Genomic DNA, 17918 nt, shown 5'->3' on the forward strand with positions numbered 1-17918 from the left:
AGTTTAAGGTTTAATTATCTAGATACCAAAAACTAGGCTGAAAGGCTGTGTTTCCTTCCTGATGTCTTTTCAGCTTATAGGGGAAAAGTGAAAGGGTGTGTGTCTGGGGGAAGGGTTAGGGAGGGAAGAATAAGACTCTTTCCTTCTAACAGGCTTTCTTTAAAAAAAAAGAAAAAGAAAAGGAAAGAGAAACAAACGTTTGCTACTGTGATTAAGCCACATTTATGTTTAAAACATAAATGAAATAGGGACAGTTCAAGGCACAGGGGCTTGTGTTCTGATTTGGTTGTTTACCATCAATCAGACCGTTGCTTGGCAGACACTGGATGGTTATGAGCCTGAACAAGCTGAAAAGGGGCAGGAAAAGAAGTGGAGGCAGCATTCTTCCTATTTAAAGCTGCATCGCTTGAAAAAAGTTTTCGCAGACTGTGCTGGAGCCGGTGCTGAAAAAGGGGGTTTGCAGAGGCTGCCCTGGGGCTGGGGCTGGTGCTGAAAGAAGAGCCCGCAGCTGACTTCATGGTGCTACAATAACCTTAGAATATACTTTTAACTCCCAGGAGGACCCACATGTCTAATATTTAGACATGATGGCAAACTGGGTGGAAGCAAGACCTCTGCTCATTCTTACTGTTTTATTAGGGCAATTCGTCTCAATAAAAGCCCAGGAAGAAGACGAGGATGGTAAGTTTGCCGTTTGCTTTCCTTCTGGTGTTTATTGCACGGTTTGGGAAATGGGTGGAATATTAAACCTCAGGAAGAGCATGAAGAGGAGGTTCTGGTTTGAAGTTGAGAAGGGGGCTGACAGATTTGCACCTGGAAAACGGCTCGGAAGACAATCGGGGACATTTGTAAATCCGGAGCCTCTACATGTGCCGTTCGAAGAGTACACTACTGAATTCTTTTTGGGAAAGCCTGGGATAAGTCCTTTTCCCTGAATGTGGAGAGTGGGAAGTTTAAAAGAAAAGGAGAGTGCTTAAAACGGAGGGCTAGAGACACTCTTAGAGGAGGTCTGTTCTGTGGGCTAGAGTTCTCAGAGCAAGGAAAAGTCGCGGCAGAAGCAGAGTAGGGTGGAGCCTTTTTTGTACGGAACTTTAGCTGCTTCATAAAATTCTTTGTTTAGAAAAACCTCTGTAGCCACTCATAACTGATTTTTCTTTGTCTTTGGCTCCTTATTCTTTTCTCTTTATAGATTTTTGCGTCCCTTCTGGTTTCATTTGTGATCTTACAATCACTTTTGTTTCTGTGGGACAAGTCTTTCTTTCTCCATAGCAGAGGTTTATAGAAGCCAGATTTCTTATTTTCCCACCCTTCTGACTTGACTATCAGGACAGTGGTGGTTCCCTGTTGGAGGCGGAAGGCAGGAAATCGGCATGTCTTATATAATTTATTTATCACGGAGTATTTGCACGGGCATTATTCATTAGACACAAGTTTCCTTTCTTCTCTTTTTAAAAAATGTAAGACAAATCTTGCCTGGTTACCAATTTTTTTCCTATGAAATTTGCATATGTTAGGATTGCTTTCTATGGTATGGTTAAGCAAAAATGTGTGGCTGCTAGCAAATATAAGAAAATATTTAAATTGGTTTCACATTGTTAAATCCTTACCCTCCAGGCCTGAAGTTTCAAATACAGACATGTACTCTTTCATAATAGGCTTTAAAGATTTTCATAACAATTTAACATCAAACTCAAGCTTTTAAAACTTAGCACACTTATTAAACTTTTCTGTTACTGTCCTTCATATATATTTTATGGCTATATATACATTTAAAACCTGTTTCTGTGTATTTTTGCTCTATAAATGTTCATAAAATTAATCTAGAGACCCCGAGGTCTAAAAAACATTTAGAGTGAAAATAAGAATCTAGGATGAATACCCAAGAATCTGTCCAGAGTCCCATAGAGGGGGCACTTTCTGAAATCTTGAAACTTTTATCTTACTTTTTATGCTTTAAAAAATGAGACAATTCATAGAACATTAAACCTCTTGAGTTTCCTTCTAATGGTGTGAAAAGCATGTGTAGTTTGGAAGGGCTGGGAGATAATAGAATAAGAAGTAGAAGTCAGGAAAGGGGAGGGAAAAATGCACAAAATTATTATAGCAATAGAAATATCTGAATATAAAAGACTCCCCTCCCCCACCAGAAAAACCAATAACTTTCATTCAAAATTTTACACAACTTTCCTTGTTACTATATTTTAAGATAAAAATTTTCATTTATAAGGTATAAAAATAATTGAACATGTGAATAAATGAATGTTTCCTAAAGTATATGGAGTAGGCCATATGTTAAAAGACTTTCTTAAATAGTTGTAATTACACTGTAGGTGTTTCTGAAAAATGAGCAGAGTTCAATTTACCTTAATACTACTTTATATAAATGTTAGAAATGTGATGCTTGGTGCAAAAAAGCCTTCTCTCCCCAGTATATCCAAATAACATAGAACATAGAATTCCAAACATTTTACAGAAAAAAGGGTAAATTGCTTGCATACATATTGTAAAAGCATAAATTGCTCAGTTATGTTACTCAAGCTAAGAGAATATGTGTAAAATTCAATAGCAAAAGTAAATAGTTAAGATCTTAATTAAAGGTGATATAAAAAAGAATTCCAGAATCCAGGATATTCAGAACTACATAACTTGAACTTACCATGCATATTTTAGTTTAAGTTATATTGTGTGAATACTTGGCAATACTTTATTTTTCTTGTTCAGGCTTGTCACACACTTAATAGAAGAATCAGAATTTTGAAACTCCATGTAATTTTAAGTTTGGAGAAGAGTAAATGTTTTAAACTAAAGAAGTTTCTAAGGCACACATGCAAAACAATATGTTTTTCAAATTTTAGCTCTAAGTCATATAATGTGGTGCTGACTTTGTGTATGAATATGTCCTCTTTGAAATGTAGAGACTTATTATCATATGTAAGTACATACTTAATAAGTTTTTTTTTCTTTTCAGGACTTCAAAGTATATTTTTCTTCTGTTTGTGATTATTTTTACTGGAAATTTAAAATTTATATTTTACATAAGTTACATATATAATGTCTTATAGAAATATTTATGAATGATGAGATAAAAGAAAACAAAGCTTTGAGCCTCTTAAGCCAAAATTGTTACTACTTCTCACTAAATTTTAAGAACTGAGTTGATTTTTTAAATTCATAAAAGTGAGAAAGTTTGAGAGTTGGACTAACTTTAGTTGGGGCTATTAAGTAAAATTATGTAAACAAATGAGTTAAGATAACAAAAATCAGCTTTGCATGAGTTTGTGTGTGTGTGGAAGTGTGTTGGTTTTGGGGGAGCTGCTTGAAGAGATTTTCCCATTTGTTTTTTGTAGGAGAAAATACTAGTGCATTTATACTAATTTTTATATTCCTGAATAAAGGTCTAATACCTAGGTCTAATACCTAACAAAGGTCTAATATCTAATACTTAAATACATTCTTGTTATTAGAAGTGGACATACTTAATCTTGGAAAATAATCTTTGATATGAATCATTGATTTCAACAACAGAGAAACAGTGGAGAGAAGGAAAGCTACAGAAGCGTAGTGTTTTATTTCCAGAGACTATAAATGTCAGTGCTTCTCAGAGGTCAGGCAGATGACACCAACAAGTGAAGCAAGAGAGTGTATATCAACAGGTGATGGCAGGGCTGTGGAGAACTGAAGATGCATGCCCACTTGCAGCCATTCATATCTAATATTTTCAGAAAGTATTACCTAAGCCAAATACAGTATATTTTGAATGTCAAGTGTGGCTCATGGACCATAAATTTGCAACCCTCTTATTTGTAACGCTATACTAGTATCATGGACCCAAGCTGACTTCTGATTACTAAGAGATGAGGGGCTCACAGAGGATGAGATGTTTGGATGGCATCATTGGCTTGATGGACATGAGTTTGAGCAAGCTCTGGGAGTTGGTGATGGACAGGGAAACCTGGAGTGCTGCAGTCCATGGGGTCACAAAGAATCGGACACCACTGAGAGACTGAACTGAACTGAGGGGCTCACAGTTCTTTCTATAGCATGCGTACTTAGTCACTCGGTCGTGTCCAACTCTTTGGAGCCGCATGGACTGTAGCCTGCCAGGCTCCTCTGTCCATGGGGATTCTCTAGGCAAGAATACTGGAGTGAGTTGCCATACCTTCCTCAAGGGGATCTTCCCAACCCAAGGATCTAACTCAAGCCTTCTGCATTGCAGGTGGATTCTTTACCGTCTGAGCCAACAGGGAAGCCCTTTCTATAGCATGGCCTCCTGCATTTTATTATATTATGTCTGGCATTTATCTCATCATTCAAATACAAATAACAAGAAACAATGCTTAATACTCAGCTTGAAGAGATTTTCAGCAGTACTTGGATGGGATCATTTTAAAGGCAGTAGAGAATGCAAATATATAGTTTAAGATACTTGTTCACTCATAAATTGTTTTAAACTTTTTACTGTTGAAATTGATACTTTGGATCATACTCATGTAGGATATGTACACTTTTCTTTTACAGTGAATGTTTTAAGCTAGGTCCACCTGCATATAGGAGAGTGTAGTAGTTTAAACAACAAAAAAGTGTTTTTTTCTTATTTTATAAGCTTCTAGTTTAGTAGTAAAAGGTTGGTTTACCAACTTTACAGAATCATCAGGGATTCAGTTTTTTCTGGCTCTCTTATATTCCTAGGATACAGTTCTTGATGCTCTAAATTCCTAGACAGCTATTGGAATCCCAGCCATTATATTTACTTTCCTGGCTTCTAGAAAGAGAATAGGAGATAAAGGCTGTGATTCTTTTTTAATGGAGATTGTTAAGTCATCATATCATTTCTGCTGCTGCTAAATCGCTTCACAGCAGCCCACCAAGGCTCCCCCGTCCCTGGGATTCTCCAGGCAAGAACACTGGAGTAGGTTGCCATTTCCTTTTCCAATGCATGAAAGTGGAAAGTGAAAACTGAAAGTGAAGTTGCACAGTCTTGTCCGACTCTTAGCGACCCCATGGACTGCAGCCCACCAGGGTCCTCCATCTATGGGATTTTCCAGGCAAGAGTACTGGAGTGAGGTGCCATTGCCTTCTCCGCATATCATTTCAACTTAATTGTAAGTCATGTGGTCACACAAAGCTACAAGGGCTGCTGGGAAATGTAGTCTTAGCTGGGTAACACTGACAATGTATTCTGTTGAATAGAGTTATGGAGGATATAAAAGAGAGAATAGCTATTAGGAGGCAACTGTAATCCTGGCCACAGTGGGCATAATTGTCAACCACTTTCAGTGGAATGGATCTGGTTTCAATGGACAGAATATAGTTGAGTAACCAGACTTACCCTGGTTATTGTTCATTCCTAGGTAGAATACAAAGCCAAGAACACCAGATGGCACTTAAACATTAGGTTTTTATTCTTTACAATTCTTTCTGTAGTCTCTTCAAATAACTTTACTTTTATAAAAATTAGAATGAGGCTTTATTTTGGAGAGTATCTCTCTATATATGTGATTGGTAGATTGATAGGTACAGTCAATTTTTTATATTGACAAATGCAGGGTAGACTTTGATCATGACTCTTTAGGTTAGTTGGTAAGCAATCCACACAGATCAGTGCTGAGCTGATTGCATAAAAAGTCACCTGAAGAGCTTGTTGCCAGTATAGAGTCTAGGCTGCTCTTGTTCCCAAATAGCCTGATTTGGTGGTTGTGGATGGGATATGGGAAGCTTTCTAGGTGATGGATTCATGCTGGTGAACCACTGTGTTAAGTCCCTGCCTAGACTCTTGATCTTGATGTGGCATCAGTTGGCTTCCTCTTCTAAGGCTACACACTGTGACTTTGCTAATAACTTGCTATTCCTTTCACTTATAAGCCTGCTTACTGAAAATTTGTAGATAAGACATTGTGAATTCACAATCATTTCTGGAAAAAATAATCAAGACCCCAGTCCTCCTTATGGCAAGTTAGACGAATCATTCTACTATACAAAGGCCACACTATTAAAATGTATTTCCAGGTGACTAATAGTCTTTTTTTGCTTTCTGTTACTTCCTGCTCTTCACACTTTTATCATATCCCTGAAGGCCAAAGACTCATCACGTTGATCATTCTAGAAGTGCACATAATGCCATATGTTAAGTAAAAACATCAAGAGGAAGTTTTGTTTTGAGAGGAGGAGACTTAGAGATTAAAGTTATGTTAATCTATTTTTTTTCTTTTTTTAATCAAATAGTTTGTTCGTACTTGAAGGAGAATTCCTCTATTATTTCTTAGTCTTACATGGAAATTTATAAAATATTTCAAATTGGATCAGTCACTTTTTGACCGATGTTTTGTGTTCTGAGATTACAATATTGAAAAGTTTAGATTTATATATGAGAGATATAATAATAGTAGGAAAAAAGACTAAAGTTATTAATTATTAATTGATCTACTCTGTACATTTTGGCAAGTTGAACAAGTTTATATAAGACAGTGGAATTGCTAGGAATATATTGACAGTTCAGTTTTCCTCTAAATTTCTTTTCATGTAAATTTCATGTGGCTTTTTCTAAATTTTATTTAATGCTGAAGAGCTATTACACACAAAGAGTATCTATTCTTGGCATTTGTGTGAGAAGTAGTCTATCCAGTGGAAAATTTTTCTTTGAAGTTGTGACTGCCTTGGTGGCTTTAGTGTTTTTACTTTATTTTATTGGTATGTTTAAAACTAAACCCTTCAACAGAAATCAGGATGGCTTCATCTTATACTGAGTATTTTTCCTAAGGAACAGTGTATCAGGGACATTATGATAGAACAAGATTTTCCTTACCCACTTGTTGTCTTCTACAGAGAAGTAACATTAACACTGTTAAAACGTTAGCATCAATAAATTAGTGAACATTGTCTCTATAGCTTTCTGGTATAATTTTCAAACTCGAAAATGTTTGTGTGCTTTAAAAAGTGGTTTTTTTTTTAGTGTACATCTGGGAAGGAGGAAAGACAGTCTCACAGTTGGTTTTCTTTCCTTTTTTTTTCTGGGTGTCTATTTAATCAGAATTATAAGTTCAGTTTAAAGATGACACTGTTGCTTGCAACCTGAACATCATAGCCCTGTTGTAGTCTACATACTTTAGTAAGTAAAGTAAGCCACGGTCTCGCCATCACTGGGAGGACACCTGGATTCTGATCCATCTCTGCTATTTAGGAGTCCGGCAACCTTTAGACTCCTTTTTTGAGGGCAGGAGGAGAAGAGAGCCACAGACAATGAGGTGGTTTGGTGGCATCACCAAATCACTGGACATGAGTTTGAGCAGACTCCAGGGAAACCTGCCATGCTGCAGTCCATGGGGATCACAAAGAGTCAGACACGACTTAGTGACTGAACAACAACAACAAACCTTACCAAACCTTTGGGTCCTCATCTGAATTTGTAGAAATTATACACACTCCTGTCAATCTGATGGAACTCTTAAGAGGGTCATTTGGGAAATTTACCTGAAGGCAATTTTAGAGCATTTACGTGAGACTCACAAAGTGATATTTTGGTCTGATCTCAGTCATCACAGCTATAAATCTTGGTGGCATAAATTCTACTGTTGCCAAATCTTTGAATTTGTTTTGAAGAACCTTCCGGATTTGTCCTCCTTCTGTATTTTGTTTGTTCTCCACCTCCTGGGGCAAGTTGCTCTGTTAATCGTGCTCTCTTTTCCATAACTTCAACAGCTTCCTTCCTATGAGCTCTTTCCCCTTAGCCTGTAAACAAGCTCAGCTCTCTCCCAGGGCCTGCATCCGGCTTTCACCCTTTACTCTTAGCCTAGCTGCTTTAAAGGAGCAGAACAGTTTTCTGTGTGACTCTGTGCCCTCGCTCACCCCACACACCCTCACTTTTACTCCCTCTATTCCTCTTAAGCTTGTCCAGTAATGTGTGACGTTCCAGTGGACTCCTTTCACCTACCGTTAACGACCCCAGCTTTCTTGAAAGGCTGTGCTCTGAAGGTTCTCGCTTTACCTTCCTGACCTTTCCTTCTCAGCTTCATGGGCTCCTTCTCTCTCTCTCTCTCTTTTTTATCCCTTAGCACTTTGTTTTCTCATAGGATTTAGTCCACTGGTTCTGTCTATTCTCTTCCTAGATTATCTAGGAATCTTACTCCCAGGGTTTTGCTTAACAACTAATTGCTGATCATTTTCAAATCTCTCTCTTCAACCCTGACCTTCCACATGAACTTCGGAATACCCAATTTCCCACTGGCTGGTCCATAACCACTTCAAGTTCAGCATGCCCAAAACTCAACACATTACCTTTCCTTCCAGACAGGATCATCTTTCTCATGTATTCTTTATGTCAGTTAATGGCAACATCATCCTACTCGGTTATTCAAGCAAAAATCTAATCAGTTACCAAATTCTACCGTTGTACCTGCTAAATATTTCTCAAATATACCTCCTCTCCATCTCTACTACAAACACCCCAGTATAAGCTCTCATGGATTACTGCTTTTTACTGCAGTAGCATGTAAGTTTATCTCTTTGGCTCTCATGTGGCTACTTCCCATCTGTACCTATTGGGACCACCTCTGTTGCTAAAATCTGATCACTTCATTACCTTCCTTAAAACCTTCCATTGACTTCCATAACTTGAGGAAGGAATAATGTTCAAGCTCCTAAGCAAAGCATATAAGACCTTTCATGATCTGTCTCATTTCTAGAATTTTAGTCCCGTGACTATCATTCTTTGCCTCAAAATAAGGAATTGCCTGTAGTTCTCACCTCCCATGACATACACGCACACACACTTTTCCTTAGTCTACGTCCCAGGTTCCACTGCATGTCATAAAATTATTTTATCTATTAGGTATATGATTGCTATTCCTTGCACAAAGGCCAATTGAATATTATTTTTTCAAAATCTAAAAAAAACTCTCCCACTATTTATTCATTCACATATGAGTGAACCAATTTCAGATTTAGATTTTTCAAGTTACATTTGCATATTCTTGAGTAATTTTCTTGAGTGCTCTATATTTTAGTTTTCTCGTCTATAAAATTAGAGTAGTAATATTTACCTTGAATAATTATTTTGAAGACTATCATTTATTAAACCACCTACATAGTAGTATGGTTCCTGACAAGGAGTAGGAGCTCATCAAATGATTATTGATACTATTATCCAACATAAGTATCCAGTTGATATTATTATTCAACTATTTAATAATATAACAATAATAATAAATGCTTATTGGGTAATTATAAGAACCAAAATGTTAGATGTTATGGAAAAAATAAACAACTTTTCTCTCAAAGAGATTAAAGTTGTTGTAAAACTTAAAATGCACATTTTATCTACTACAGTCACTTAGGCAGTGCATCAGTATTTTTATCTAATGTCTAAATAGGCTATATTTTAAGCTTACTTATACATTTTGCCTTTCCAATAGAAAAGCAAATGGACTGTAGTGTCTTCTTGTGTAGGTTTACTATGGGAAAAAAAAGAAATAAAAACCTCTTTCCATTAAATATTTTCTAAGGGCCATGTGATTTGAAGCGTTACTCCTGCTCTCCTGTTTCACACCCCACACACATTTCATTCTCTGCCATTGTCTCCAAGATGTGAGCAAGCCAAGCACGGCCCATTCCATGCCACACTGCTGCCTCATTCTGTCTACCAGCTCTGTCTGTTTCAGAGTTTGTTTTCTCAAAATATGATAGTCATAAAAGTCTGTATTAAAAACTGGAAGCTTCTTTTCCACCCTTTCCACCCTCTGGGTTGCATCTGGAATGAGAGAAATTGCTTCACTGCACGGGGATTTACAAGGCAGCTCCCAGGACTATTGGATACAGTAGTGGGAGTGATCATCTTTTCCCAGATTTTGCAGCAAGTCTCCTCATTTTCCAAAGGCTGCTGGTTTCTTCACTCCCTTCACTCCCAGGAGATTTTTGTGAAATTGACTCCAGAAAGCAGACACTGATGTAAAATGTAGGCACATTCTTCATGCTCACACTTTCCTTATTTTGCTGCAGTTTTCTTTCTTCTCAGTTTTTCAAACTTGAACAAAATGATGGGTTTCATTTGGAAGAAGGTATGTGCATGAAATTTCACCAGATAATTAGTAGCTATGAATTACTTTAATTAAAATTTTTTTTTATTCACTAGAGCTGTTCTGTAGCCATAAGCTTTAGAGTTTTTCATTATGGAATTTAAAAATGTGGATACTTCCCATAGGAAATACAACTTATTTATAGAGATTTAATACTTTCATTAAAAAGTTTAACTGCTTAAAAAGCAGTTATATAGTTATTATTTGCTCCTGATGTAGAAGAACCTATCAGATTCATTTATGCTAGTTTGAAATTATTTTTAAATTTTTTCTTTCTCATTCTTTCCAGAGCTTTCTATTGAAGAAATGATTAAGTTACAATTTAATTCAGAACATTATGCTTCTCATTTAGTGCTCAACTTTCATCTAGAGTTTCTGATAGGACGGACTGGTGGGTGAACAGTGAGGTTAACTGGTTACCATGGGAAGATGAACTGCAAGGAAAAAGTTTCTAGTTTTCTGGTCTTTGGCTACAAACACAAACCCTCTGAAGTTTTATAAAGAAAGCTTATACTTTCTTTTGAAAGGCAGAAGGGCACTGGCCATTCTAAGGCAAATGAGTGGTTCTGATATAGGAATCTTCTTTTTGTGCTGAAACAAAGGAAAAAACACTTGGAGTCAATGAAGGAGGAACAATTGAACATTCCATTGACAGCTTGTGTTAAAGCTTTCAGGTGCTACGAGTATTATGTCTTTCTGAGTATTCCCAAAAAAATGACTTCTTTTTTCATCCCTTCCCCGTTTCCTTTTAAATCTTGGTCTCTACGTGTTAGATTAGGCATGTGTTTGTTTGTGTTTTTATTTTCTCCCTTAGGCACATTAAAACTGAACTGAATTTTATTGAGAAACAACTAATAAGTTCCTGAATCAATGGAATTCTCATTAGCCTGGGAAGATTTCAGAATACTTGTAATCTATTTCATTAAAAAAAAAAAATGGGGTAATTCCTTTATGAATCAAGATGGAAACAATGAGTTCTAAAGAAATTAATCAGTGAATGCATTCAAAGTTCCGTTGGCAGTGTTTGTGTTTGAGTATGTGGAGGATGATGAAATTAAATTAAGTGTTTTATGATAATTAGTATTTTCACGATATTTTGGTACATTCAGGATATAAATATTTCATAAAACTGTTAAAGCTATACTCACTTGATCTACCTGGTACCCCCTCCACATCTGTTCTGTGGATGCAGTGTTGCTAAAGTCCTAGGAGGACAAGCAGTTCCAGTTTTAAGAAAACAGTTTTGAAGTAGATGACTTTTAATTTTTTTTTATGGGAAATATGCTTTAAACTTTCAGTTTGAAGGAAAGGCATTCTGGAATCTACCTGAGAATCAAGGTCTCACACTGAAGGTTTATTTGGATGTCTCCTTCTCAAATATGGGATTCTCAGGTGGTGCTGCTGGGAAAGAACCCTCCTGCCAATGCACGAGACTTAAGAGATATGGATTTGATCCCTGGATGGGGAAGATCCCCTGGGTTGGGAAGACCCCCAAGAGAAGGGCATGGCAACCCACTCCAGTATGCTTGCCTGGAAAATCCCATGGACAGAGGAGCCTGATGGGCTACAGTCCATGAGGTCGCAAAGAGTCGTACACAACTGAGCGACTGAGCATTCACCCAGTCTGAGTATATTATTATATGGTAATTTGCCTTCTATGATTTTCCCCCAATAGTCTCTGGCCATCAAAATCAGCTGACATCATGGCTCTGGGTGAAAGTCCCAGTACTGGGTGGACTCTATGGCTCACACCACAGGCAGATGAAGCACAGCTGTCATGGACATTCTGTGTTTGTCCGTGGATGTCAAGACACTAGAATCACTGCAAATCCATTCTAATAGAAACTGAAAGTTGACTTCGTATAATCAAAATGGAAATTTATCTGCAGGATTCCCACTGTTTCTGAAGAGGATATTTGAGTTTCTTCAGAATAGAACTGTATGATTGTGCATCATATACCAGGTATAAGTAGATGGGAAGATGAGTTTTCTGTGGTACTCTACCCAAGGATACCAATTAACAGTTGGCACAGATAGCCTCATTGAAGGCTATCGTGTCTTGTGGGATTTATTTGGAAAATTTCAAAGAGGCTGGGAAAGTTTGTGATATCTCTTAATTTTTTTTCTTAGATTTCTCTAATTTTTTTAACCCTATATGCCTAAGACACGTTCATTTTGGAAAAAACACATAAACACAACCACAGTTCTGCATCTCTATTATTTTGAGCTAACAACATAGATACTTATAACTAGGCCAAATAGGCCATAGGAATAGTAGGAAGAGGGTAAGGTCTCACAGTTAGATTTTTTTAATTCTGGTAAATTTCTTCAACTCCCAATTACTACCATTTTTCTACACTTAGGACTTTTAACAGTAAACAGTTTTTACATTTAGAACTTCTCCTTTTCCATTTAGTTTCAAAAAGCAATTAACAGAGCCTGGGTCTTTGGAGTCTCACATTTGAATCCTGCGTTTTTGCAACCTTGTGACCTTGAGCAAGGTACGGATCTTTGAGATTCCCTACTTTCATCTGCATATTGAAAAATTGAATTGCAATTTATAGGCACTGAAGAAAAGTAGATATTATTCTTTTAGGATGAATCCTCTGGTTGGGCCATTAGAGTTTTCCCCATAACTGAAATAATTTTTATCAGACCATTCCTAGTTACTAAAATGGTAAGAGAAATGATGGAGGAGCAGAATTCCTGGAGCAGAACAGGGCCGGGGATGGGGGTGGGGCGGAGTGAAATGGTGATAAGAAATTTTGTTTATTTTGTGCTTTTCCCTTGGGCCAGGCCTGTGCTCAGCTCTTGATTATTCACAAAGGAAAAGCAAACCGGTACAACTCCTGAAAGTTTTACTTTGGTATTAAGATGCATTCACAAACTGAGTGGTACATATACTCATTTGATTTTATTCTTTTTTTCTGTTGTAATGCTTTTGGTAATTGTTTGAACATTTAGTTCATGTAGAGTTGTTCCAGAAAAGTAAAAGTATTACTGCTCAATATATACAGCATTTATTTCCTTTCCTGAGATTTCACTGGTTCAAGACAGACTTATTTGGACCCTGGCAATGCTTTTATAAGGGATGGTGTGCACCTCCACCTGGGTGGTCAAGGTGGAAGAAGGAGCTGTGTGAGCTCATTCCACTTCTCCTAATGCAACATGGCAACGGGGTCCAAAGAGCACTTGGCCCCGAGTCAGACAACTCTAGTAAAGTCCTGATTCTTTCCTCATAAATACCTTATAAATATAATATGTTGGAACCTTAATTTCCTCATTTATAAAACATGGATAATACTTTTTATTTTTCTATCTCACAGGTTCAGAATGAAGAATTTATAATAATGTCTGCAGAAATTCTGTGTCAGATTTAAAATCCTCAGTAAGGGTCTATATGGTTTATTGTAATTAAATTTTAGATGAATATAAAATAAGTGTTTATTTTAGGTAAATAAGAAATATTTATAATCCAAAGTAACAGAAAATTCTTTATGAAAATGAAAGAAAGTAAGTTAGTGGGTTTCTTTAAAACCTTGAATTGCAGAGAGTAAAATACCTTGCTTACATAACCATCCAGAAAACTCCCCAAACCCCAAAATAGGAATTAAATAGGAAAAAATGAGAATAGAGACCTTGCCTTGAGGATAAACAGAACAGATGGAAAAACAAAACGTGATTTTTCTAATATAACTGGACTGCAGTCTCTCTACAAGCAAAAATGTAGCTTCCTGGCAGAAGGCTGAATCCACTGTTGTTATCACTTTTTCCCTATTCATCTCTCATCAGGAAGCCTGTCTCAAAATCAAAGTTAAGCTCTGAGGGCCTGTTTGCAGCATGGTATCCCTTTTCCCTGGGTCAGAAGGTGACTGTGAGACAGAAGTTTAAACTGATGATAAATATCCATAGCAATCTGAGCCAAGTGTTTAGACAAAGGTTCCATCATCCCTCAAGCCTGTCTACTTTCTGGTATATTTTAAGACTCTCTACTTGTTCAGAGAGAAACATGCAGTTAAAGAGATGAGGGCCTCAACTAAATAGACTGTTTCTTTCTTTCATGAATGAATTGTTGAAATAATTTTAAAGAAAAGTTTCTAAATTAAAACTAGACCAGGTCGCAGGAAATCTGCATTCTAATTGTAGCTCTGTCATGAACTAAATTGGTGATCTTGCGGAAGTGATTTTAAATCTCTGGGCCTCAGTTTCCTCCTCTGTAAGACCTATGGTATATTGTCCAGGGCTACTTCCTACTCTGAAAGTCTAGGACTATAGAAGGTTTACATAAACTTATTCACATAGGTTAGATTTGTGCTATACCACCATGAAGAATTTCATGTATGAGTTTTGGTAGGTTGAAGCATTATGCATAATTTCTGTAGGTAATATCTTTCTGTATTTTAAAATTAGGATTTGAAGTTTTGATCCAAGTTTCTGGTTATTTACCTGTGTGTAAGGCTGAGCACTGCAGAATTGATGCTTTAGAGCTGTGGTGTTGGAGAAGACTCTTGAGAGTCCCTTGACTGAAAGGAGATCAAACCAGTCAATCCTAAAGGAAATCAATTCTGACTATTCATTGGAAGGACTGATGCTGAAGCTGAAACTCCAGTACTTTGGCCACCTGATGTGAAGAGCTGACTCACAAGAAAAGACCCTGATACCACTGACTCAGTGGACACGGATTTGAGCTAGATCCAGGAGATGGTGAAGGACAAGGATGCCTGGTGTGCTGCAGTCCATGGGGTTGCAAAGAGTCAGACACGACTGAGTGACTGAACAACAACATTGTGCTAAGTCGCTTCAGTCATATTTGACTCTTTGCGACCCTATGGAAGGCAGCCTGCCAGGCTCTTCTGTCTATGGGATTCTCCAGGCGAGAATACTGGAGTGGGTTGCCATTCTGCCCTCCAGGGAATCTTCCCAACCCTGGGATTGAAGCTGAGTCTTACGTCTCCTGCATTGGCAGGAGACTACCTTACTATGATTTATTTAAGTAACGCAACTTCCAAAATAATCCGTTTTCCAGTGAATGGCTTTTCAGGTGTCCTAGGTGGCTCAGATAGTAAAGAATCTGTCTGCAATGCGGGAGACCTGTGTTAAATCCCTGGGTTGGGAAGATCCCCTGGAGGAGGGAATAGCCACCCACTCCAGTATGCTTGCCTGGAGAATTCCATGGACAGAGGAACCTGGCAATCCATAGGGTCACAAAGAGTCAGACATGACTGAAGTGATTTAGCACACACACACACAAATGGCTTTACAAAGTTTCTAGACTTTGTTGTAAAGGTAATTGTGAAAAAAAAATTCACAATAATCTGGCAATAAGTTTTGTATATTTCAGATTAACTTTGAATTTTTCAATTAGAAAATTTGTAAATACATTCAGTGCTGTGTTACACTAGTTTTCAATCCTAAGACTTGATGCTCTATAAATATTTTTTGGTGGGATAGTGGTCAAAGTTTAGTGGCATACTAGGCTCTTGCCCTTAAAGCTGATGGATTTGTCTTTGCAGTGAGGACATTGCTTACTTTTCCTGGCAATCTGCTGAACCTACTAAACTGCTATTTTATCTAGCCTTTTACAAAAAGGTGGAAGGAAGGAAGAATAGAAGGAAGGAGAATTTAAAGCTTATGAGATTTCCCTGAAGAGTAGATCATGAGATTATCATGATTGTTCTTGATTCCTTATACCTGTTCCCGAGTCCTTATTTTTCTTTATTAATAATGTTTGTTGGGAGATATTTACATATTTAGTTTGAATATTTAGAAGGTTTGATTTAATCCATTGATATTTTTTGAGCATATGGGGTTGCAAAGAGTCAGTCACGACTGAGTGACTAAACAACAACACCATGCTAAGTTGCTTCAGTCATGTTTGACTCTTTTCAACCACCTGGACCGTAGCCTGCCAGTCTCTTCTGTCCGTGAGGTTTTCCAGGCCAGAAGACTGGAGAACTTTTTGGAACATGCTACTTGCCTCCCGTTTTCTTCAGGGAAAATGAGGAACTCCATTTTTGTGTTTTATTTCCCAGTTTTCCTCCTTCACTAATAGGGATTTAGTTCTCTAAACATTTAGGTATCCAAGATCTGCTAGAATTTCACTCCCAGGCATTCTGGGCAGAAAATGGCCTTAAAAATGTCTTTACAAGAAGTATGTTTGTTTAATTAAGATACAGGAAAAGTTTAAATTAAAAATCTGATAAGATTTTTAAAAGGCACTCACAAATGCTCACAATCCATGTTAAAATCAGAAATACCAGTGGGAGAAAGCTGTCAGGTTTTAGATTAATGTACTCGTTGATAATGAGATATACTTGGTCATCTCAAAGCAGATAACAATAGTTCACTTCTTTAGGGAATATAAATCTCATTCTATTCTCAAAAACCATTATATAAGTGTTTTAGTGACAGAATTTGCTTCAGATGATTCTGAAAATTTTGACTTTTTTTTTTTTTTAAAGAAATAGTTTTCTGATCTCAAGCAATGATGATTTTGACTTGCTTTTCTCTACAGAGCAGTATATTCCCACCATGCAACCTACTTTCATCCCTTCATTATTTATTATAATGATTAATGAGTACTTATTGTTAACCAGGCACTTTACTGAAAGATACAGAAACAAGTATTTAATCTCCCCGCCGCCCCACCCCCTCCTCCCACCGCCTCTGGCTCAGGGAGCTAATTGTCTAAAGAGTACAAATAAAAATCAAGAACAATTGACTACTACATGCAAGACGGTGTCTAGGAGGCATCCCTACCACACAGTGCCTGAGAGGTGGAAGGCGGGATGCGAGGTCAGGGAAGGTCTCAGAGGAGGGAACACCTGAGCAGTCTTCCCCTGCATTCACCCCATTATTTCCTCTGTCTATGTCATCCTCGTCTAACACATCCACATCCTTCAAGTCCTGGTCAAGTCCGATGTGTATCCTCTTTGAAACCTTTTGATTATGCTCTTTTCTCTAAACTGTAGCACTTCTCCTTTCTTTGACATAGTTAGCATTTAATAAAAACCTTTTCCATATAACCTATTGTTTTAATTTCACTTAATGTCATTGGGGAAGAACATGGTAACCTACTCCGGGGTTCTTACCTGGGGAAATCCCATGGACAGAAGGAGCTGGATGGGCTACAGTCCATGGAGTCGAAAAAGAGTCGGACACAACTTAGTGAATAAACAACAACAGTAATAAATGTCATTAGTTCCCTACTTATATCATATACCCCTTGAGTGTAAAGACCATTTCTCAAACCCAGAAAGTCAGATACAGATTCAGTGCTATGCATGTATTAGCTACTCAATAAATGCTTGTGATTAACAGTTTGAACAAATTATATTTCTCTTGATGATTCAAATAAAATGCCTTCTCTCCATTGATTGTCAGATTGCTGTCTGACAACAACAATTACTCAATCTTGGTTGTTTTTACATTTGTAACAGCAAATTTTAAAAAATGGAACGAGTTTTTACATATAGGTTAGCTGTATTTCGGAGAAGGCAATGGCAGCCCACTCCAGTACTCTTGCTTGGAAAATCCCATGGGTGGAGGAGCCTGGTAGGCTGCAGTCCAGGGGTTCGCGAAGAGTCGGACATGACTGAGTGACTTCACTTTCACTTAGCTGTATTTAGTGCACTTTTGTGTGAAGCCGCATAAAAATACATACCTCAAAGCACACTAATTGACTTAATAAATACAAATGTAAGTTAATTTTATAACTTACCTATTTTACTTACCATGATTTTACTCAGGTTATAGGGATGCAAAGATATACTACCTGTATTTAAGGGACATCCAAATGAGAGCAATAGACATATGAACAAATAATTATAAAACAATATAATAATAAATATG

The 17918-nt window shown here is 37.3% G+C and overlaps 1 protein-coding gene across 1 annotated transcript in view; it reads left to right on the top strand.

Moving 5' to 3' along the window:
• Positions 1-229: 229 nt before the first annotated feature.
• COL5A2 (collagen type V alpha 2 chain) overlaps positions 230-17918 on the top strand; it is a 168034-nt gene continuing 150345 nt past the window's right edge. The window contains exon 1 of the mRNA XM_027555673.1: positions 230-681. Within this exon, the coding sequence (XP_027411474.1) occupies positions 585-681 (97 nt within the window). The 5' untranslated portion in view covers positions 230-584. The remainder of the gene's footprint in view (positions 682-17918) is intronic.

Source organism: Bos indicus x Bos taurus, chromosome 2 (assembly GCF_003369695.1).
Source record: "Bos indicus x Bos taurus breed Angus x Brahman F1 hybrid chromosome 2, Bos_hybrid_MaternalHap_v2.0, whole genome shotgun sequence".
Taxonomy (NCBI): domain Eukaryota; kingdom Metazoa; phylum Chordata; class Mammalia; order Artiodactyla; family Bovidae; genus Bos; species Bos indicus x Bos taurus.